Source organism: Bactrocera dorsalis, chromosome 4, assembly GCF_023373825.1.
Source record: "Bactrocera dorsalis isolate Fly_Bdor chromosome 4, ASM2337382v1, whole genome shotgun sequence".
Taxonomy (NCBI): Eukaryota; Metazoa; Arthropoda; class Insecta; order Diptera; family Tephritidae; genus Bactrocera; species Bactrocera dorsalis.
Window position 1 is genome coordinate 57,590,988 of NC_064306.1, and position 23,702 is coordinate 57,614,689.

The 23,702-nt window shown below is 37.2% G+C and overlaps 2 protein-coding genes across 3 annotated transcripts in view; one reads left to right on the forward strand and one right to left on the reverse strand.

Moving 5' to 3' along the window:
* LOC105230740 (protein scalloped) overlaps positions 1-23,702 on the reverse strand; it is a 315,018-nt gene that overhangs the window by 260,504 nt on the left and 30,812 nt on the right. The window contains exons 1-2 of one of the 2 annotated variants that reach the window (XM_049455639.1): positions 20,216-20,847; positions 13,449-13,689 (exon numbers count right to left, since the gene is read on the reverse strand). The exons of the other annotated variant lie outside the window; for it this stretch is intronic. Of the exons in view, the coding sequence (XP_049311596.1) occupies positions 13,449-13,482 (34 nt within the window). The 5' untranslated portion in view covers positions 13,483-13,689; positions 20,216-20,847. Of the gene's footprint in view, positions 1-13,448; positions 13,690-20,215; positions 20,848-23,702 lie in introns of those variants that run through there. 2 annotated transcript variants of the gene reach the window in all.
* The window catches only part of LOC105225714 (AP-1 complex subunit gamma-1), a 309,867-nt gene that overhangs the window by 205,380 nt on the left and 80,785 nt on the right, over positions 1-23,702 (forward strand). The window lies entirely within an intron of this gene.

The following is a 23,702-nucleotide window of genomic DNA, read 5'->3' on the forward strand; positions in this document are numbered from 1 at the left end:
AAGAGGAAATACTCAGAACGCTGGAAAAGTTTGTCGCGAGCAAGTGTTTTTAATTCGTACAAATTATTCAAAGAGGCTCGAGAAAGCGTTGACGACGAACCACGTCCAGGATGGCCATCAACATCAACAGATGATCAACACGTCAATGAAATAAAGGAATTGGTGATTGAGAATCAACGATTGACAGTCGTACTTGTAGATTTTACTGGCATGGTTGGAGTATCGGAAGGATCAGTGAAAACCATTTTGGAACGATCCTTTGAGCCTAAGTGAAATGAAAGCACGAATGGTTCCAAAATCACTCAATTCTTTCAAAAAACAGTGTCTTGTTAACGTCTATAAAACAACGCTTTCCGACTACAAAAACGTCATGAAACATGCCGTTGCTGGCGATGAGTCTTGGATCTATGCTTACGACCCGGAAACAGACGATCAATCGGCCAAATATCGTGACAAAGGTGAGCCGAATCCGAAGAAACCACGTCAAGGCAGGTCAAAAATCAAGATTATATTGACAGCTTTCTTCACTTATCGAGGAGTGTTGTCCTCCGTATAACTTCCGACCGATCAAACTGTCAATAATACCGGGTTTGTCCGGAAAGTAGTAAGCCTGTTTTTCTGCTGTCCCGACTGTACTTCGAAGCATGCGCGCACCAACTGGATTCGGTAGAGGGCGTTCCTAGCTAACGAACGAGCGGATGATCATCTACCTCAGAACAACTGGAGAGTCAGGACAACAATTTTCGCGCGACGTGTTTCTGTGCAAGCCGAAAATGCAGCGTTCGTTAGAGCAGAGCTAAGCAATTAAATTCTGTATGAAACTCGAAGAGACATTTGATGATCAAGCGGCTTACTTAAAAGTGTCTTTAGAAAAAAGTGGTGTGTTTCGGTGGCACCAGGCCTTTTTGGAGGGCCGGGAAGAGGTCGCTGATGAAGACCGGAAGAATGAGCAAATCCAAAGTGAAAACGATGCTCATTGTCTTTTTTGACATCAAAGGCATCGTCCACCATGAATTTGTTCCTCCTGGACAAACCGTCAATGCCAAGTTTTACGTGGAAGTCCTCAAGAGACTCAAACGAAGGGTCAATCGGGTCCGACAAGACATCGCAGCCGATTGGAAGTTGCACCACGGCAAGGCCCCGACCCTAACTACCTTCTAGTAACAGCTACCTAACCAAGGTCGGCATCCCAACGCTTCCGCAGCCGTCCTACAGCCCAGATGTGACCCCCCGGACTTTTTTGTTTTCTTGCCTAAAAAGGCCGAAGAAGGGCAAGCATTTTGAGACGACAGACCAAGCAGCATGCATCTCGGCTCTCAGGGCTATTCCAGAGAATGCCTTCCGTGATGCCTTCAATACTTGGAAATCGCGTTGGCAGCGCTGCATCGACGCAGAAAGGGCCTCTTTTAAAAGTTTTTAAAGATTTATAACGATTGGTTTAATACATTTTTTAATTTGCCTTAATGAGGTTTCATAGGAAAAACCGACTACTTCACACATAAATGTTTATTGATGTGTAATGGCTTCAAATAAAAAAGTACTCATAATTTCATACTCAACAAATCACTCAAGATTCATTATAAATAATGAGTGATTATTCACTTATAAAAATAGAGGCTTATGAGTGCCTAAGCAGCAGCAAATAATATATTTACATATCATTATACATATTGGCATAACAACTACATGTTTATGCACCAACACACATATACATAAATGCAAATAAAATAAATGTGTCAGCGCGTGGCGAAGAAGAAGCAGACTTTAACTGCAGTCAAAAGGTATTAGGCACAAGTTGTTCACGATGGCATAACATAATCGCTAAATCCCTTAACACACTTGCAAAGGCGCATAAATGCATACTCACACATATACTAACACACATACACTCACACACACTCTCACACATTTACATGCAAACTTCCACCTTTGCACTAACATTGTCTCTTGCCTTCCTCAAGACTACTAAACAAACATTGCAACTATTACTGAGAAGTGCAGCAAAAAACAACAACAAACACTACTTGCAATAAATTTTGCCACAACGCGAGGCAAAGTGTTCGAAAACTAAGAATAAGGAGAAGAAAGCAGCAAGCCAACAATGGTAAATAAGCATAAACTTGGCTATAAAGCCCACTGTGCTGCCGCAAGTGGCGACATTTCGGTGACACCAGCAACACCAGCCACCAGCAACAACAACAAGCAGCCACTGCGCTGCGCATTCAGTCGATGGATTGAGGCAACTTGCCACACAATGTTTGGCACTTTGTCGATGGCATTTCTTTAAGTTGCACTCGCGATGTCTTCGCTCAGCGCTAAGAAGCCGAGAAAGTTAATTAAATTTAGCGCCCAGTCAGTCAGGCAGTCAGGCGGTCAGGCAGTCAAACGCCAGCAAATCGCCAAACAGTCAAGTATCTAATGGGAAAGCGACAAGCTGCAGTGCACTTAATGGACGGGCGGTGCGGAGCGGAAGTAGTGCCGCGGGCAGTCAGCAGCGCACAGTCAATGCGGCGTGAAAGGCGCTCGCTCTCTGCCCACCTCTGTATTGCTGGAGGTATTGCATTATGTAAGACATTACTAACAAACCTGGCCTGGTTGTCCATACGTCATTGGCGGCAGATGGCCGCCTCGCCGCCGCAACTGCTTAGCCACTGGGCGAATGAGGCCAACGCGGTGGCCCTACAGACTAAGCGAGCGTTTGTTTGTTCGATTGCCCCACAGGGCGACTCACATGCGGGATAAGTGTTGGCCGTTCTTTATAAAAAAGAAACAATAGATATTTGAGTGTGTGTGTGTGGCTATATTTGTTTGGCAGTAGGTTAAGAGGTCACAGCTGTCAACTGCTGCAGCTGGCGATTTGCCGCGAACACGCCGACAGTTACACACACTTTGTTCAAACGATTTGTGCTTCGGGCAATGTGTGTTACGTATACGCACTGTACATTAACCGTACAAGTGTTCTCCATTAAATGCCCACTTAACTATTCTTTTTGTACGCTTGCAACATGCTGTTGGAGAGTATATTAGATTTGTTCACCTAACGGTTCTACGTGTCACCTAAAACTATGAAAGATAGATATAGAGTTATGTACATATACATAAATGATCAGGATGACAAGAGAAGTTGAAATGCGAGTGACTGTCTGTCCATCCGTACAAGCTGTAACTTGAGCTAAAGTTAGAGATATCTGGATTAAACTTGGTATGCACATTTCTTGGGAAAAAAAGGTATGAGTTAGTAGATGGGCGTAATCGGACCACTGCCACGCCCACAAAAGTCCCATTAACCGAAAGCCTATAAGAAACTCTAATTTGGCACAGGGGATCGCAGTATCAAGGGGCACCTGTGGGTAAAACATTTCAAAAAGTTGGGCGGGGACCCGTCTTATAATAAGTTTAGTATACATACTTATCTCCTAAACTAACAAGGCTACAACAACCAAATTCGCGAATACTATAAGAACCCCTACCGACAGTGAAAATGGATAAAATCGGACGATAACCAAAAGTGCAATAAATAAATAACTAAATATGCGATAGACATTAAATTTTACCTCCGTGATGGTATGAGAGGGCTTTAAAGTAGTCGGTGTAAAAATTGGGCGATAAGCATGGCACTGCCCAATTTGAGGTAAAATCACGAATCTCCGGTCCTACTCGACAGATTTCGACCAAATATCGACCCTTCTTTATCTATTTATATATGTACAGTTCATTGAGAGAGGACCAAACTCTACAAAGTCACTCATCATTCTCGTTCTTCTACATGATTCAGCGAATCACGACTCAGCGGCTTCTCTGGCTAGTTCATGTCATCCGAATAGGTGAAAACACTTCAGTTGTGAGAGTATTCGACGCAGTATTCACCGGGTGAAGCAGAGGAAAAGGAAAACCTAAGCTCCTTGGCAAGGTGGAGAAGGAGAAGGACCTGGCTACACTTGGAACCGCCAAACAGCGAAAAGAAAGAATGACTGACAGTTTAACTTTCTTAACTCGACATTCTATAACTCGAAGTTCTCCATAACACGAATTCTTGAAATGGCAATAGAAGTCAAACTTCATTCAAATTCCATCCATAACTCGAAGTCTCTATAAATCGAGTTTTTTGTGGACTATGGTGATTCGAGTTAAGGAAGTTCAACTGAATATATAATTGCTTTATTCTCCAGTTTCCGATTTACACCTTAAGTTATTTCCCCGGCTTTTATTCTAGCAAGTTGCAAGAGTACAAAATGTTCGGTTGCACCCGAACTTAGCGCTTTCTTACTTATTATGTTATGTAGTGTGTGTGTGCGTGTGTGCAAATGTTGATGAGCCGTTGAGTTGATGCGCTGTTTATTGTCAGTGAATGGGCAAGCGGGTCACCAGCACCTGCTGCCGCTTCGATTTCCGCCAATAACTTTATTCTAATCGTTTGATGGACTTTCAATCAGGAAGTTGCGCGTTGTCGTTTGACACTCGTGTACATATGACATGTAATATATGAGTGTACTTATGTGTATGCATTTAATGATTGCTTTGTAGTTTACTTTTATTTTCTATTAAAGTATCTAGTTAAAATGGTGTCAGATGACACTTCATAATAATACAATAATGCTAACTTAAAGGCCATAATAACAATCTTCAGTTGGTCCACTTGAATTGCGCCTGCTTGGTGAACAAAACACGGTTAAATGAATAATATTCGGTCAGACAACGTTGAATTTTACGATTATTCATTACCTATTTTTGATTAGACAATTTCTGGATAGCTGGGTCTCTGAGCCATTTTGGAGAGCAAGGTCCGAAGTAAAAAAATATACCAGTCGCGAGATGCTGAAGAAAGCCATTGTCCGTGTGTGGACTAAAATACCGGTAAGTCATATTCGGGCAGCTTGCGATTCGTTTTTTGACCGTCTCAATTCCATAGTTAAAGCAAAAGGTGGTCATAACGAGCAAAAGTAAATTGGTCCTGAATTTATGATTATTTTCACACATTTTGTACTTTAAAATAAATAAAAATAATTTTCCAAACCGAATTTATGGCTTATTGAACTGGTTACACTTCGAGTGCCGGACCCTGTATGTCATTGGAATGGACTAAACCAGAGGCCATAGCTTATTGAGCTCCCGAAAATCCGCACCCAACGGGTGATCCCAGTTGAGGTACTTTTTGCATTTACCTTTTTTTGACAGATCACGCGTCAGTCGTGCCAAGTTGTCATACCTTTTTGTTCAATACTTTTTGGCATTTCATCATGGAAAGACTTATGTCTGAACAACGTTTACAAATCGTTCGACTTTATTACGAAAATTAACGTTCCATAAAGAATTGGCCTACTGAGCGTACTGTTCGCAACTTCATCACCCATCTTAAGATCCAGCATTTATTATTGGATAATATTCGACTGAATAGAACACGTCCCGCACGCAGTAAGGACATAGCAGCCGTGGCTGAGAGTGAAAGGCCTTACAGAAATCGCAGTAATTCGGACTGACGTATTGAACGACTCGACCCTTTTTATGTTAATATCTAAAATAGAAAGCGACTATTTAATGCTTGAAATTGAAGCTTGTGATCTCGACATTTGGTTTCAACAAGACGACGCCAATTCTCACACATCCCATCAAGCAATAGATTAATTGGGAGAACACTTCGGTGAGCAGATAATTTCACATTTTCGGCAGTGACCAGTCGAAATGTTCGAACGAGTCATCAAAAATTGAACACAACGGATGAACTATCTGGGATATAGCCGTAGCCAAACATTGAAAAGAGATAATCTTCAAAAAATAAATGCCAAAGAATGTTTAGGCAACTTTGAAATTTATCAATCTTTACAATCTATGATAAATGGTTTAAATTATCTTAGTTTAAGGTTACAGTATCGTTAAACCTTGTTTTAATTCGTTATTCGAGCGAATTACCGAAAATTATTATCAGTTAATACGAAGTCTCGGAAAAATGTCAATATGCTGATCATCCACAAATCTGTTGGAATATTTTCTTGAGTCCATGAAAAACTTTCTAACATATATTTTACAAGAGATAGATGCTTTCCTGAACTATATTATGGCGGAATTATATATATAATATTCTATTCTGTTAGACATATAAATTAGGTACCTCATACACACTAAGTAGTGACTAAATTAATGAATTTCTAGCAAACACGTGCCAAAATTTTCTTAGACGGGAATGAAGAAATAAAAATTGAAAATTTTAACAATTAAAATAGAAATTAAAAAAAAATAGAGAACTAAAAAAAGTATGAAAAAAATAAAAGTAAAGAAATAAAAAAAAATTAAAAAATAAGAATAAACAAAATTCGTCAATTAAGCTTGTGAAATTCTATGGAGATAAAACAGGTTGTTGTCCGCAGTCAATTTTTGTTTACCCATTTGTTATATAAGTACATATACATACATATGTATATATGTATGTATTCAATGTTTCTGACTCTTAAAGCGATTATGTATGCGCTTGAAACCGCAAGAAACAACTTCAAACACATGTTGAACACAATTGACCAGCTGGAGCGCCCGCCAAATTGACGCGCGAACGCCGAACGCCACTCGAAACCTACACATTCACCGGAAATCTGTAGATACACTGCTTTTTTTGCAGTGTTTCTCTAACGTTTGCACTTTACTTTGCGCTTTCCTTCCTTCTACACTTTTTTACTTCGCCAACAACAACAATAACACCAGCAACAAAAGTTGCTAAGCGTTTATCTGATTGTTGCTGTTTTGCATAATTTGCAATTTTCAAAAAATTAATGACAGCAAATGCGAGTCCACTCACTCGTCTATTGACAGTAGCAAGTTGACTTGAGCAATAGCAACAAAAGCAACCGGGGGAGGGAAAGAACAAACGGCAGTAGAGCGCTGAAAAAACTGCCAATTAGGTTAAATTTAATAATTAAAAATTAGAATGAATTATAATGGATTTTTTTTGCATAAACAAAAACACACCTACATAGAGATAAATATATACATATGTATGTTTGTATGTACTGTATATGTATATGCCTTTGCCAAATGTGGCGGCAAGGCGCCAGGAAACAAGAAATTTCGTGCTAAGCGCCAGCTAGCAACACAAGTGGAAGCGAGTGTTGGCTGTACTCGCTGCCGAGTGCTTGCTTAATGCTGCGAGTACTGACTTTGCCAACCACTGATTCGCTGCGGCTAATTAACCTTTCGCAAGCATGTGCAAGTCACCACAAAGCAAGCAAAGCACAAATAAAGCTAATTTAACCGAAAAAGTTGCACAGCAGCAAGCATTCAAGAATTAAGCGAGAAAAGACAAGTAATGACAGCTAGAATGTTGAATAAAAAATTGGAAATTAATGATTTAACTTGCGGTGATATTTAGACATTCTCTACCAAGAAGTTAGAAGAATCAAAGCCTTGGAGCTCCACCAATAAACGATATGATTACCACAAAATAACACAGGGTTAGTGATGATGATGAGGGACAGAGGAAAAAGGTTCAACTTTTCTAGAGATTATATAGTAAGCGTCATCACAGGCAATTATTCCTGAATTTCACGTTAAAAATTTTGAAAAAGTTAACTCTGCAGATTGTAGAGTATGCGTGGAGAATGATTAAAGTTGAGAACTTTACTTTTTGTGAATGACAAGCAATCTATCGACTGAGATGATATATCGTCTGTATTTTCCAATGTTTTATTTCATAAGAAATTGGAAGTACCGCTCATGCCTTCAATTCTATACTTGCAAGATTCCAACTACAATATCACGAACTACGCCGATTGAGAGCAAAATACAATCACGAATCAATTATAATGTAATATGTGAAGAATAATGTTAACGGTAATCCATTTCGAGGTTCCCTACTTATTTAAAGAAAAACAGCAGAAACTTCAAATTCAATGAGGAATGTGTATTATCATTCGAAAGAACAATGTTTGACATTTATTTTTTGAAGATATCTCCTTCAAATGTAGACCAGATGGTCCCTGAATCGTTGCGGGATTGTCCGAATAGACTTCAGACTTTACATATCTCCACTGGAAAAGTCTGACGGTGTGATATCACACTATCTTTGTGGCCATCCAACCGGCCCAAAACGTAAAACTATCTGCTCATCGAAGTGTTCTTTCAATAAATTCATTGATTGCTGCGATGCGTGGGAAGTGGCGCCGTCTTATTGAAACCAAATGTCTTCAGTTATCGTGGCGATAATGGTCGCCATTGACAGTTACGTCCGTACCGGCATCATTATTGAAACGTGGACCGATGCTTCCATCGATCTGAAATTTTAAGCACGTTTTCTCCCCGAGAACTATAGCATATAACTTTCATACAAACTGACCGATCAAATTCAAGCCTTTTTATGGCAAACTTTTTCATTTAACAAGTTATCGAAATTTGGCTTAGGATGAAGGAGGAAGAGGAAAGATTGGCTGGCACTACGGAAAAAATGACGGAAGACGGATCGTACTTTGCTTCGCAGCTGTAATTCGCACCCATGGATCAAAGATTCGCAAAACGGATACAGGAAGGGATTGCGGCCAAAACATGGCTGTCCGCTGTAAGTGACAAAACGGGCCGACTGAACGACTGGGAAAAAAGGGTGAAGTCAAAATATAGGCTTCGGGTGAAACCACCAACTTCTTTCGGTTAAATTAAACAAAGATGTTTTTAACACGTTAATGTAAACTCGAGTTTACGACATAAGTTAGGTTGTAGCGACCCACGCGCCAAAAGTAACGCAAGGTCCTTTGTTATTCAGAAAATTCCGTGATATGGATCACCTTTACTCTTATAGACCGACGAATCGCTTTGAGCTTACCACAAATGTGTTAAGGCGGCTAGTGTCAACCCAGCCAGATTCGCCGATGGTGTGTCTATCGAGATATTTCAACCTACGTCTCGCCAAAACCGGAGAGTTGAGAATGTGTCTAAATGATTCCACCTGGATTTCTTCTATACAGCTTTAACAAGTCGTGTTCGTCAAGAGAAAGCACTGGTAGGTCTATTGGACAGTGTACAGTCAAAGCTCCTACCATGACCGTGACAAGTTTAACATTGTTAAGAACAAGTAGTTCGGATGATCTCTTGCGGCCACTTTAGGCCAGCAAGATCTCGTAGCCGCATAGGTTTTGGTTGTCGATCAAACCTACTGGAGGTCCATAAGTCCAACTTTAGTGCGCTAGAGGACGACGCACAATCGATTGGTTGCCAATCTGGTGAAATTGGGGTAAGATTGTCCTCCCTGGCTTTACGGTTTTGCTCAAATCATATAGCAGTTAAACAAACTGATCGATCCAATGGAGATAAAGAGTGTTTCTATACCCTTTTATACATTAATAAATGCATCTGTGAAGGGTATTATTGCTTCGGTGCAAGCTACTATAAGTACACGTTATTTTTTTCTTGTTTTCCTCAGCTACATGTATAGGAAATTGGATTGATATACCACAAGTAGACTCTCGATGTTTGTTAAACCTAAAAAGAGGGCAACACCGTCGACAAAACTAAAAATTAGCCGAAAAGCAATATTCAAAAAAATAAGTTATTTATTTTAGCTGCAAAATAATTACCTCAAAACACATACATATGTACATATATGCAGACAAACATATGTACATTCAACATAAAATTGCTGCCACAAATTTCAATTAGAAGGTACGAAAACGCTTTCGGGGCAATCAATTCTTAAACCTGTGCGCATAAATAACTTAAAGACACCACATGTGGGTGTGAACACACATAAATATATATTAAGACATACACCCGCATGTACATACATATGCTTATGTATATACGAGGCACATGTGCAACCATTTATGTTTCCACCAAGATACAAGCTGCACGAAATTGGCCACAAAGGTGAGAAGCTAAAAAGAAAAATGATTTTCGCTCGCATTCAAATGAAACGCAAAAAGACGCTGAAAGAGCGCACAAAGCGAGCGTCAAAGGCGAACAATTCATCATATTTTGTCGAAATGTATAACAACAAAGCGCGCAACAACAGCAAGCGACAAGCTAATATTTACAGGCAATGCCAAAAAATTAGCCCAAAGGCGAGTCAATGGGGCTTTGCCGACGGCTGTTGGAGACACGCAGACCCGCAGTTGTTTTTAGTTGTACTTGTTGCTGCTGCTGCATGTGGGATTAATATTTATGTGGTGCACTCATGTGTGTGTGTGTGAGTGTATGTGTGTCGCGCCAAGGAGGTCCATTAAGTGGCAAAAGTGAACACAAAAGGTGTGAGCACGCCGCCAGCTGACAACAAGAGTTACATATATACATACATATATAGATATAGATATATATATAAATATAGATATATATGCATATAGACATCCATTTGAGTGCCCATATAGCTTACATATATACATGTTGGTACACAAAACAATTTAAATTTATGTTATATTTCTACCACAACTCCTGCCCAGCATGCAAACACACCTACTCACACACACACACACACACACACGCAAACAAATTGCTATATTTATAAACAAACCAGACTAGCTGGACGTTTTTTTCGTCGATTTTTCAGCGTTTTGTGCGTGCGCTGCGCCCAAAAACAAAGCAACAAGCGCCAAATTGCCGCAATTAGCACTAGGCGGTGGCAGCAACAACGCCTCGCCGGCCGAAATCAGCGGCGCGTATACACACACAAACATGCAAACAGTTCCACATTGATTTTTTTTTACATTTTTATTTTTTTCTTTAATATTTTTTTGCTTTGTGAAAATCACTTATTTTGTTTAAAAAATTGCCGGCATTGAGTAGCTCACCTTTGGCGGTGGAAGCGGCATAAACTGTTCTTAATGGAGCAATCACTGCGCGCCGAGCTGAGTAAATATTTACCGAGCTGCGATTTTCTCTGCCGCTAATGGCGCCAAGTTTTTGGCGGAATATTAACGGTAATTCTTACTTTAATTAAAAAATGTAAATATTAATTTAAAATTGGCATTGGGTGACCTTCAATCGGCGCTATGCAGCAGCTGGATTTCTCTTCAACTAAACTTTAAAACAAAAATTAAAAATTTATACTAACGATTGTCTCTCAGCAAACAACGGAAAATCTCCGAAGGAAATCTTGCCACAAAAAATCTTCGCATAAAATCCCTTTGTAGTTCCGAGTCTTTTACCTTTTGACAGATCACGCGTGAGTCGTGTGAAGCTGTCATGTTATTTATGTTCAGTATTGTTTGACATTTCATTTCGCGCTTCTCGCTCAACTTATGATCAATACAATCGACCTATTGAGCATTCTATTCGCAACACCATCATCCATCTTGCATTCATTATTGGAAAATATTCGACCGAGTAGAACACGTTCAGCACGCAGTGAAGAAAATATAGCAGCCGTAGCTGAGAGTGTACACGAAGACCGTGTAGAGTCGATTCGGTGCCTAAAAATTTCGGTGTTACAAAATAAAGCTTGTGCAAAAACTGAAGCCGCTCGGCATTCCCAAGTCATATCGTTTCGCTCTTTGGGCTCTTGAAAAGTTCCAAGAAGAAGCGAGGTTTTCGAACCAAATTTTGTTCAGCCAAGAGGCACATTTCTGGCTCAATGTATGTAAAGAAGCAAAATTGTCGCATTTGGGACAAGAGGCAATCTGAAGATATTCAAGAGCTGCAATTTCAACCAAAACAACGGTCTGGTGTGGTTTGTGAGCCGATGGAGTCATCGGTCCATATTTCTTCAAAAATTATGCCGGTGAGAACGTAATCGTCAATGGCGACCGTTATCGCGCCATGATAACCGACTATTTGATGCCTGAAATTGAAGCTCGTGATCTCGGCGACATTTGGTTTCAACAAGACGGCGTCACTTCCCACACATCGCATCAATCAATGGATTTATTGAGAGAACACTTCGGTGAGCAACATCGTGTGATATCACACCGTTAAAATATTACCTGTGGTGATATATAAAGTCTAAAGTTTATGCGGACAATCTTGCTTCGATTCAAACCTTAGAGCAAGACATCACTCGTGTCATTCGCCAATTAGCAGTCCAAATGCTTAAACAAGCATCGAAAATTGGACTCAACGGATGAGTCATCTGAGACGTAGCCTCGGCCAACATTTGAAACGATACTCTTCGAAAAAAATTTATAAGAATGTTCTTTCGAATGATAATAAACAGAGTTTTGCTTAGAATTTTGTAGTCTCATGTCTAGTACAAATTCAAGCTGACCAAAGTATGATTTATATTCATAGAGAAAAGTTCTCGTAGAATCTGAAATTTTTCTTCTTAGCTTTTTTCATGGCTTAGTTTTAAGAGGATTGGCGGCGAAAAACATTTTTTTGATCTTCAGATGAACGAAAAAGGTCCTTGAAAATCAGAACCAAAGGTAAGCCGAAGCCGAAAAAATACGTCAAAGCAGGTCAAAAATCAAGGTTATCTTAACATTTTTCTACGATAATCAAAACTGAATCTCTTTCGACCGGCAACTGTCAACAAGGAATAATATTATGCGTGAAGCTATTCGTAAAAAGAGACAACTCACAACTGAATACTGCATTGATTCTTCTTGATTTTCATGCCAAACTTTCAACCAATATCGTGCCGCAACCACCGTTTTCGCCTGATTTAGCTCCATGTGGCTTCAGGCTGTTCAGCAAACTCAAACGACCGCTCCGGGGAAACCGTTTTGAGTCAATTGAAGACATTAAACGTGAATCACTACGCGCATTTAAGGCTATTCCGGAAATTTACTTTAACAACTGTTTCGAGGTTTGATAAAAACGTTGGCACCAGAGTATTGAGGCCAAGGGTAATTACTTTAAAAGGGGATGACAAAAATTTTGCAGTATAAATTAAGAACAAAGTCTTACTGTTTTTTGCTCATATGGATATATCTTACTTGATATATTTGTCTCGATATATTAATCCTCGTAAATGAAGATAAGCAAGGATTTTATGGAAAAGTTGTCGTAACCAGTATAATGGTGCACAAATTATAGAGCAGGAATCCTAGTGGTAGAAATTGTTATTTCTATGGGAACAGTGGATATGCCCGCAAACGAAAAATCTGTAAGTCTGCTACAAGTTTTCAACTTTTGGTGGGATATACCTACATATATGGGGTCTGTAATACAGACTCTGTATCTAACATAAGAGAAAATAGTTTCTTCAATATAACTACGCCTGTGAGGTTTTGAAGTAGCTCATAAGCGACGCTTTCACATTATTTCATAATATTTTGCTCTTTTGCGACGGAAAAAAATAATATCAACACAAACGAGCAGATTCAAAGTCAGGGTTAATGCGATAGGTACTCTCTCTTAAAGCTAGTATTTTTGAATAATCTAGTGTTCAATGTATTCAATGCAGTATCTGAAGTTGTTTATAGGTAAGGAACAAGTCTGCATTGAATTTGAGAAAATTAGTAAAAAAAAAACTGAACTGGCCGTTTAACTATTATTAAACGCTATAGATTTTGAAAATAACTATTTTATGTAATAAAATCACTTACGTTTATATAGAAATTTCGAATAATCACAATCCATGTTGTTGCTGTTTCTGCTACTATTTTTTAAGTGCTGAAATTGTTGTTGAATTTATTTGCTTTTCCTGTTAAAAATTCGCTCACTTTGAAAACTGTTTGTTTTAATTTTTATTCGCAAAAATTAATTTACAGTTACACTTTTACGGCACTCTTCAACACTATTCATATGCATTTTTAAACACTGTAATTTAATTTTTTGAACGATCAGCTGAAAAACAAATTAAAATTATATAAAGAAAATATATTTGAAATTTGGTGAGATTTAAAATTTGGAAAAAATTTAAAATTTAAAATTTTGATTTTTTTTTTAATTTTCAAATTTAAAAATACGAAATTTTTTTCGAACTTAAAAATTTGAAAAAAAAATTTCAAATTTAAAAAATTTAAAAATTTTTTCAAATTTAAAAATATGAATTTTTATCGAATTTAAAAATATGAAATTTTTTCAAATTTAAAAATATGAAAATTTTTATCAAATTTAAAAAATATAACATTTTTTCGAATTTAAAAGTACGATTTTTTTAAATTTAAAATTATTAAAATTGTTTTCAAATTTACAAAAAAAAATATATATAATTTTTTGTAATAAATTTCAAATATATTTATTTTTTAAAAAGTCGGTGATTTAACATTTTTCACTTGATTTTATACACTTGTTCTTTACATTTAGATTTTTGTTAGTCTTTTATTATTTTGAATAATTTTTTTTATTAAGAAACAGTTCTTAACTTTTATGTACAAAAACTGGCTTTGGAAGAATATACTTCTCGGTTCTTTAAAGAAAAATTATGAAACCTTTTTTACAATATAAAAAAACATTAAAGAAATACTATCATTTGTTGTTTTTCTTTTACAAAAAAATTTTATTTAAAAATTCTCAAAAACTTTTAGGTACAAAATTTCTGTTTATTTTTTGATGCTTCAAAGAAATTTCCTTCCACTTTTTAAAATGTATTCTTTTTACCAAATTTTTTTTTGAAAATTTTTTTTCAAAATTTTGTTCGCAAAAATATTTTTTGTCAAAACTTTTTTAGCACAAATTTTCAGTTTATATTTTGATGCTTCAAAGAAATTTACTTCCACTTTTTTAAATTAATTTTTAAATGTCAAAAACATGTTATATTTAGTTTTCTATGAAGTTTGTCCGGGAAGGAAACGATAAAGACCTATAAAGTCGTTTTAGTCATGTCCGTCAGTTTCTACAAACACGTACCAGTCCCTCAGTTTCTGAGATATTGATCTGAAATTTTGCAAACATTCGTTTCTCATTAAAAAGCTCCACATTTGTCGGAATTGTCGATATCGGATAACTATACCACGTAGCTGCCATACAAACTGAACCATAAAATTCAAGTCCTTGTATGGAAAAATTTTTTATTTGACGACATATCTTCAGTAAATTTGGCGTGGATTATTATCCAAAGCAAAGCTATAATATTTGAAAAATGTTTACAGATCGGAGCACTATAGCATGTAGCTACCATACAAACTGTACCATCAAAATCAAGTTCTTGAAGGACAAACTTTGTCATTTGAGGAGATACGAGTATCTTCACTAAATTTGGCATGGATTATTATCCAAGGCAACACTACAAGCCATAAATATCGGACAGATCGGACCACTATAACATGAAGCTGTCACTAGCGAACAAAATAAAGATAAGATCTTTTTATACTTTTTTGTGCTTCAAGAAATACACCACTGAATGGTATTACAGATTTTTTGTGTACATTTCGTTGTTGTTGTTTTTGTTTTTATTCAAAAAATGCACAAGTGAATGGTATTAGAGCTTTTTCTTGTACTTGTTGTTGTCAAGAAAAGATCACCGTAAAAATATTGTTTACCCGTCGGCAAGTTTGCAGATTTCACGATAGAAATTTTTTTGAAAAATTATATTAAATTATTTTTATGTTTTTTTCCACACTTTTTATGCTGTATTTACTACGAGACTTTCAACAATTCACTGTTATAATACATTAGCTTTGTTTTTATTTTTTTTTTTCCGCGCCTATCAGCTTTATCGGCTCTTTGTCGCCCTTATCAGCAGCGCAAATCAGCAACAGCAGGTTTTTCAGTTTTTTCCAACTTGTTTTTTAATTTTTTCTACATTGTGTGTAGTTGTTATCTCGCTCAGCGCCGCATCGCCGTTACACTTGACGAGAAGCGTTTGTTGCTGCCGCGCGCGCGTTGCGTCAAAGCGACGGCATTGCGTACGATTCCGCTGGTGGCATCACTTATCGCCGCATATCGCGCTGCGGCTGTAACAACAGCCGTCACATTTCATTATGACAAGAGTGAGCCAACAACAAGTGCAACAACAACAATATAGCAACTAACAAAAAACACACACCGCTGCCAATTGAGCAGGCGCTCGCTTGCGCCCACACGCGTTACAGTTATAATTGTTTTTTGCTTGCGCTTTTGTTGTTGTTGCTTTTACTGCTTTTAATTTGCTTATTGTTTCTATTATTGTAAGCGCTGCTTTCAGGCGCTTTGTCAAACAGTCATTCAATTGATTGTCTCGCGAAATAAAAATAAAAATTATATAAAATAACTGTAAAGTTTTCAGCTGCAGCTGCAACTTTTGACTTCGTTGCTATGGTGTCGCTTGCGCTGATTTTACTCAAGCATGATTTTTTTGTTTCTATTGTTTGCTATGATTGCATTTTTTTTTGTTTTTGAAATTATGCATATTTTCAATGCCTTGTTGTTGTTGCTTTCGTCACATTACTTCACTCGTTGGTCACGCCTGATTGATTCGGTGGTGTCCCTCAAGCACTGCACGCTTGATGTGTATGCTTGAACGCACCGCGTAACTGCGAAATGTCGCTGCGCTTGTGGGCCTTACTTGAATTACATATCTGCATTGAATTTATCCAGTTTATAACTGCAAATTACCGTTTTGTTGCATTGTTACTCATATGGCTTTGATTTTGCATTTTATGCTAGCAGTGGCATACTGCGATATTTTTCAATCTATATGCTTGAAAGACATTATTTAACTAGCAGAAAAATTATACAATAACTGAAGCCAAAATAATGTGGCGTGAGTAGTTTTAGGACGTTTCGAACCATTACTCGATTTTAAAGAAGTTGGAACTAATGTTAAAGTGTATTATTTCAAGCTTAATATACTCATTAATCTAAAATTAGGACATCCATAATTGTTGCAATGTTCGAACATGTGATTTTGGCTTGGAAGACGAACAACATCCTGGGCGTCTAAAAAAAGTTTGAAGATGAGCAACAGAAGTATAAGGGTTTGCAATAGAGAGCTACAAAAGTAGACCGATAGGGACAGTAAATGACGCCATATTTTTTCCCGCTTTTTTGCCATTACTCTTAAGTAAGGCTTGCCATTTCATCATGGAAAAATATACGATCCAATAACGAGTCGAAATTATTGAAGATTACCACCGAAATTCGTACTCAGTAGTCTTAACTTTAAAAGCGCCACGTCCAATTTATGGTCGTCATAATCGTCCGGTCAGATCAACAACAGAGCATCTAGTGGGAAAATTTTAATCCACAGGCACAGTACAAAATATTCCCGTGTCAGTGAGACAAAAGTGCGTGCCCGTAGTGTGGAGAATATTGCTATTGCTAGCGCATCAATTGAGGAAAACCCAAATCAGTCTCTTACACGTCGCTCTCAAGCGTTCTCACTCTGTGACGTGGTTGTGGCGAATTTTGCAAACAGATTTGGCCTACATCCTTACAAGATCAAATTAACGCAAGAACTGAAACCGCTTGACCACCAAAATCGTCGTATGTTCGGGAATTGGGCTGAGCAACAATTTGAGAATGATCGGGATTTTCAGCGAAAAATCATCTTCAGCGATGATGCTCATTTCTGGCTGAATGGCTTCGTCAATAAGCAAAATATGCGTTATTGATCAGGGAGCAATCCACACGCACTGCATGATTGGGATTGAATACCAAAAAACTTACGGTTTAGTGCGATTTATGGGCCGGCGGCGTCATTGGGCCGTACTTCTTCCGTGATGATCAAGACCGGCACGTTACTGTGATTTCAAATCACTAGCGCTTAATGATAAACAAATATTGGACACTACGGACCATATTTGGTTCCAACAGAACGGCGTCACACGCTACACAGCGAATCTCACAATCGATTTATTGAAAACTTAGTTTGGTGAACGTGTTATCTCACGAAATGGCCCAGCAACTTTTGTAGCGCTCTTATGGAAAACCCTTTATTAGAAGAATGTGGTCAAATACAAGGAGAACTCACAGTCCCTCGAACAGTCATTTCTAACGTTTTGGCTCACCCACCTTATAACTCAGACTTTCGATCTTCTAAATACCATTTATTCCGGACGATAGCCCTCTCTGAAGTACGGTTCACTTCAGAGAAGATTATGAAAAAATGTCTTGATTCATTCTTGGCCGCCAAGCCGGCGTCCTTTTGGTATTGAATTCATAAATTTTCCAGAAAGATGAGGAATGTTATAGCTCATATGTACAATACTTTATACAAAGTTTTTGCCTTCAGATTTGTTCAGTAGTGTTATTAATTACATTGGCGATAAAATATTGCTTGAAAGAGCTAAAGGATGTCCTTTTGCATCGACTAAACTGTAACTAAACTAACTTTACATTCGTGTGGTTTTGTCTATGTTATATGGAGATAATTTTACAGGCTTTAAAATACAGTTTGAAAACACTTTTGTAAATATTTTTAAATAACAAACGCAAGTTGTCTTCGCTTTTAGCCAGTTTTTGCACACGATGAATATTATTATAAATATCTTTAAGTTTTTTCACATTTTTCTTATTTCTTGTTTTCTTAAAAAATAATATTTTTGCTTTGTTTATGATTCTCGCTGTATTGTTTTGTTTGTTTGGTTTTGAAAATTCAATATATAAATTATATTTCATGGTTTTTATTATATAAACTGTTAAATCTTAATTTATGAGCATTGATTTTTAACGACGCCCACTTTAACGATATATTTTGCACTTCTTTATGTAAAAATATTTTTTTTTTTGTTTTTTGAAATCAAAAGTCCATATTGCAATATATGCACGCAGTTCTTATATGTAAAATTTAATGTGTTTTGATAAAAAAAAAATTACCGAGCATAAAATATTTGAGTTTTGTTTACCTCTTATTAAAATTTTTATTATTCAATAGGATTTTATAGCTTCAAGCTACTTGAATGTGATTTTTTGTTTATTTTCTTGACTATTTTAACTTTTTTATTTAATTTAATTATTTGATTTATTTTATTTATTAATTTTTTTTATACTTTAATATTTTTCTTTTAATTTTTAATATTTTTCGTAATAATAATTTTTGACGATTCAATTATTTTATTACATTTATTTATTAATTATTTTGTTTTTATTTTTAATATTTCTCTTTTAGTTTTTAATATTTTTGGATATTAAACTTTTTATAATTTAATTATTTTTTTTTAATTAATTAACTAATTGATTTATTTTTTAAAGTTTTTCTTTTAATTTATAATATTTTTCGTAATTAATTATATTTTTAATGATATTTTTTTAATAATATAATTAATTTTTTTAATTACTTTATTTCATTCATTTATTATTTATTTTTTTTTTTAATATTTTTTTTTAATTTTAATATTCTTTTTTAATATTTTTTGTAATTAATTAAATTTCTTGAAGATTTAATTATTTAATTTAATTTATTTATTTATTAATTTTTTAATTAATCCTAATTATATTTTCTGACATTACCGTCTTACGCATAACTTATTGCTTTAAAATGATTTTATATGCAAATACTTAGTTTTTAACAATTCTCAATTTTTCACTTTTCGTTTTCCGTTCGAAGTATATTTTTTAAAAATATTTTAATAAAAAATATACACTGTATGTATGTACATTTTTATATATTTTTTTTTAATTTTAAAATATTGTGATAATATTTTTATATAATTTTTTTTAATATTTTTACCGTTAATTAATTTTAAACAGCTGCATATCAAACGTAACTAATTTTAATCACAAAAATTCCATTCATAAAACCATAAATCGCAACAACAGCCAAAAACGCCGACGGTTTTTTACGCAGCTTTAAGGTTTTAAAAATAGCAAAAATTATAAAAAAATATTTTCTGCACTTTTTGGTGAATTTTCGTGTGATTTTCAATTTATTGTCAACATTTTCAGCAAAGTGTTAAAAAATAACAAAATTACAATATATTTTGAGTGGCTGCTTTTTGCATTTGTGGCAAGTTGTTGGCGTTGTTTTGGCTATGAAACAGTTATTAACTGTAATTTTGCGAATTTCTTAATTTAATTTTTTTTTCATTTTTCATGAATGATACGCTTTTATATAAAATCAACATTTTAGGTGTGCCAAATTCGTATGAGTTTTATAAAAAAAATATTATTGTTGTATTTTTTTTGTTTTTTTTTTTTTGCTTCAACTAAATTTGTATTTTAGACAAAATACTGTTGTTATAATTTTTTTATTTTTTGTTTGTTTGTTTTTGACACACATGCTGTTCACTTTATTTGAAACACTTTTTATTGAAATTTGCGCGCAAATTAATTTTGTTGTTTTTGCAGTTTGAAATTTTCTATTGCTCATTAATTTTCACTGTATTTCGATGTTCTTTTATTTTTTTATTTATTAATTTTTTTTCAAATATTAAATTTTATTCATAATCCATGCATTTGCTTTGATTTCATTTTGCGTCTAGTCACACACACATTTTCAACACATTTTTACCTTCATACGCTTAAGCCCAGCACTTTGTCATTTCAATTTTTTCACAGCGCTTTGTGATTTTCTGCTGTTTTAGACATTTTTTGTCAGCCCACCGAAAAGCGCCGAGCATCAGTTAGCCATAGAAAAAGCGCGCGCGTCAGCAACAACGAACGTTTATACCGACAACGACGAGCAACAGTTGCTACCGCGATAACAGAAATTAAAGCAGACGAAAAAAAAGGTGAAAAAAGTGCAAAGCTTTAAAAACAAATCAGACAGTCAAAGAAATTTTTTGCGGCTCGTAAGCATTTTTTGCTTGTGTAGACAAAATATTTATACAAGATTTGCCGTAAAAGCAATAATAATGACTTCACATGGCCGCTCCACAAATATAACACCCTTTAATTAGTCAAAATTAGTTGTGTTTATTAATTTATTGCTTTTGGCGCCGACGGTGCGCTCAAGCAGTGCACTGGCTGCTCGACTAAAATTTTAATAATTTGTGATTTTTTGTTTACTGCGACGGCAATTTTTGCTATTTGCACTACAAGCTGCTGCTGACGCTACACTGTGTAGCACTTCGAACGCTTCGGGCGGTACGCGACGTTTGTGACGACGGCATAAACAAAACTGCCAATACGAAATTGGCTCAAATCGCAGCAAGCAAAATTCACAATACAGCGCAGCGCCAACACACACACACTTAGACGGCAGCAACATCAGCGCAAAGGTGTGTGTGTATGTATTGCGGCTTCTGTATTGTTGGCTCGCTCGCGCACTCACTCAACGCGATGTTGAGCGCGATGGAGCCACGTGTGTGGCGCGAATGGTGTTACCCCACAGCACAGCGCGGACAGAGTCACTCACTGAGAGCAAGCGCCAAATGAAAGACACGCGCTGAGTGGGAGCGCGCGCTCGATGGAGCACACGAGCGCCAAACCAGCGCATATCGCGAAACAGCTGGTTGGCGTTGCGGCGCTCAAGACAAGATAACTCAACTCAATGTTTTTTTAACTCATCTTCGCTCAACTTAATGTTTCTCAACTTAGTTGCGCTCAACTCAGTGCCGCTCACTCATTTGCAGACGCTCATTCGATGCGCTAATCGCACAAATGGCAAGCGTAAATCGCCAGCTAGTCGCATTCGAAGCTGTTGCCGCGTAAAGCAACAGCTGCACAACAAGCACTCGGCGGCAGCAACGGCAATCGGCGACATTTGGTGCGACCCAAGGCGACGCGGTACCCCAGCGCACAATACGCCACATCGCGACCCAGCGTCTCGTACATGCATCATGCCGCATGGCTTAGCACGCTACACCCATACACACACACACATACACGGGTTCATCGTATGAGCAGCGCCAGTCGTCGAGCACGATTTTGCAATTTGTGTACACACAATCGACTTTACGTGTTGCTGCCGATTTATTGCAGCACAAGCAGTAATAGAAATAGCAACAACAACAACAACAACAACAGCGGCGGCAACAGCGATGCCATCATCGCACTGCAATAACAAACGCTTGGCGCAATAATACGAGCAACAATAACAAAAAATAATTCAAGAAGTCGCTGGCAGCAATTGCCTGCGAGACGTGCATCGCATTTGGCACACTTCAATGTGCCCGAGAAGTCGCTGACTCTCGGCCGTCTCCTGCATGGCGCGTGGAGCACACAAGAATATTTAAATAAACTTAATAACTGAGAGAATTTAAAACAAAAAGGAGAAGGTAGTGGGAGGCACGGTACTGTTTAGAGTTGTAGGACTACATGGTTTCAACAGGGAAACACGAAGGGATTTTTGTTATGAATTGATCTTAGAAAAGTTTAGACCGATTTCGATTGCCTCGAATTGCACTTGTTAGACAGTATAGCTGTTGGTTTTCAGGGTTTACAGTAGATAACGGTACTACGAAGCTTCTTCGCTTAAACGAAATGAAATGGCTTCTCGTATTTGTGTTCTTAACACAAGTGAGAAGCTCATAGAATTCCGCAGACTCCTATTTAGCGCTTAAAAACAGAAAATTCCGTTAACGCAAACGTAAAATATCGGAGATCCGTAACAAAAAAAAATTAGTATCATTAAATTCAGGAACTCAGCCTGGTGTCCACCTTTTTCTTCTTTAACCCTACAACTGTGAGTCTGACTGGGCGTAGAGCACAAAAATTCGGAAATTGCCTCTATCCTTTGCAAGATCACACTAGTTGCACATCTCAGGAGCAGACAGTTCTGCTCTTCGTCCTTCCATTGGATGCGTGGGCGCTTTGCTTCCGTTGTCCACCCTTTAGTCTCGAATCGGAGCAGATTTTAGCCAGATCATCCTCTTTAATTCGAACGGCATAGCCTAACCAGCACATTTGATGGATTTTTATGCGCTTAACTATTCATGGTGCCGTAGAGCTCATACAGTTCGTGGTTCCATCTTCTTCGATAACGCGGACGGCTTCAAAGATCTTGCGGAGAAAAGTTCTCTCGAATGTTCCAAGTGCCTCCTCACATAAATTTTATCAAAGGCAAACGATGGCAGGCGGTGCAAGGTTCACATCTTTCTCTCTAGTACAATTAAACCGGAAGCTATTTGGGAACTCACTATCTACGAAACTCCATAGCAACACAATCCACACAAGCATACGTAATGCAAAAATTTACCACGATGGTCTCACATCACAACACTTCTATCAACTCAGTTCAATCAAAGAGATAGTAAAAGGTTCTGGGTTAATCTTGATGATATGTTCTCTGTCGGTTTTAGTTTCCCGATAGCCTAAGTTCTTCTTACGATTGCATAGCTATCAAAGAATATATAATCTGGTATATTTTCTTCTTGATTTTGGGAATGACACAGATCGGTGGAACTTCTTCTTCTTTAGTGGAGTAGACACGGCTTACGTGGTAATAATTTACGAGTACAACAGATTTTACAAGTTTACAATCGGTGATTCCGAGAGTAACCAGGTCCTTCTCGAGCAGGTCATCCCAACGGAGTTGAGGTCTTCATCTTCCTCTGCTTCTCCCGGCGGGTACTGCGTCGAATACTATCAAAACTGCAGAGTTTTTATCCATTGACCTAGCCAGTGTAGACTAGATATATTCTGCATTGGATTTCTAGGCTGACGTTGTTGTTGGTGTTAATGATGGCTCCAAGATAGACGAAGTTATCTACAACTTCCACTTTGAAATATAGCAAATGCTACAAAGATCTACTCGCCTCGGTCCTTGTCCCGTCCATCGCACTTCTTGGATAGCGATGATGTTAGCCTTTACTCCGACGAGGACGTCAACCAGCTTGGCAGCGGCACCTTTCCAATTAAGGAACCGAACATTCCAGGTGCATGCTCCTAAATCGTTATCTTTAATGAGTTTGCAGTGGTCGTCAGAAAAGGGGGGTCTCTTATCCGAGGCTGTTTTCTTTCTTTCTTTGGGGGTGATTTTTACGTGACTGGTCCTAAATCCTGGGGAGTGATGTTTCACCTTCCCACTTTAGCTCGCCTTTAAACGGATATTTTTT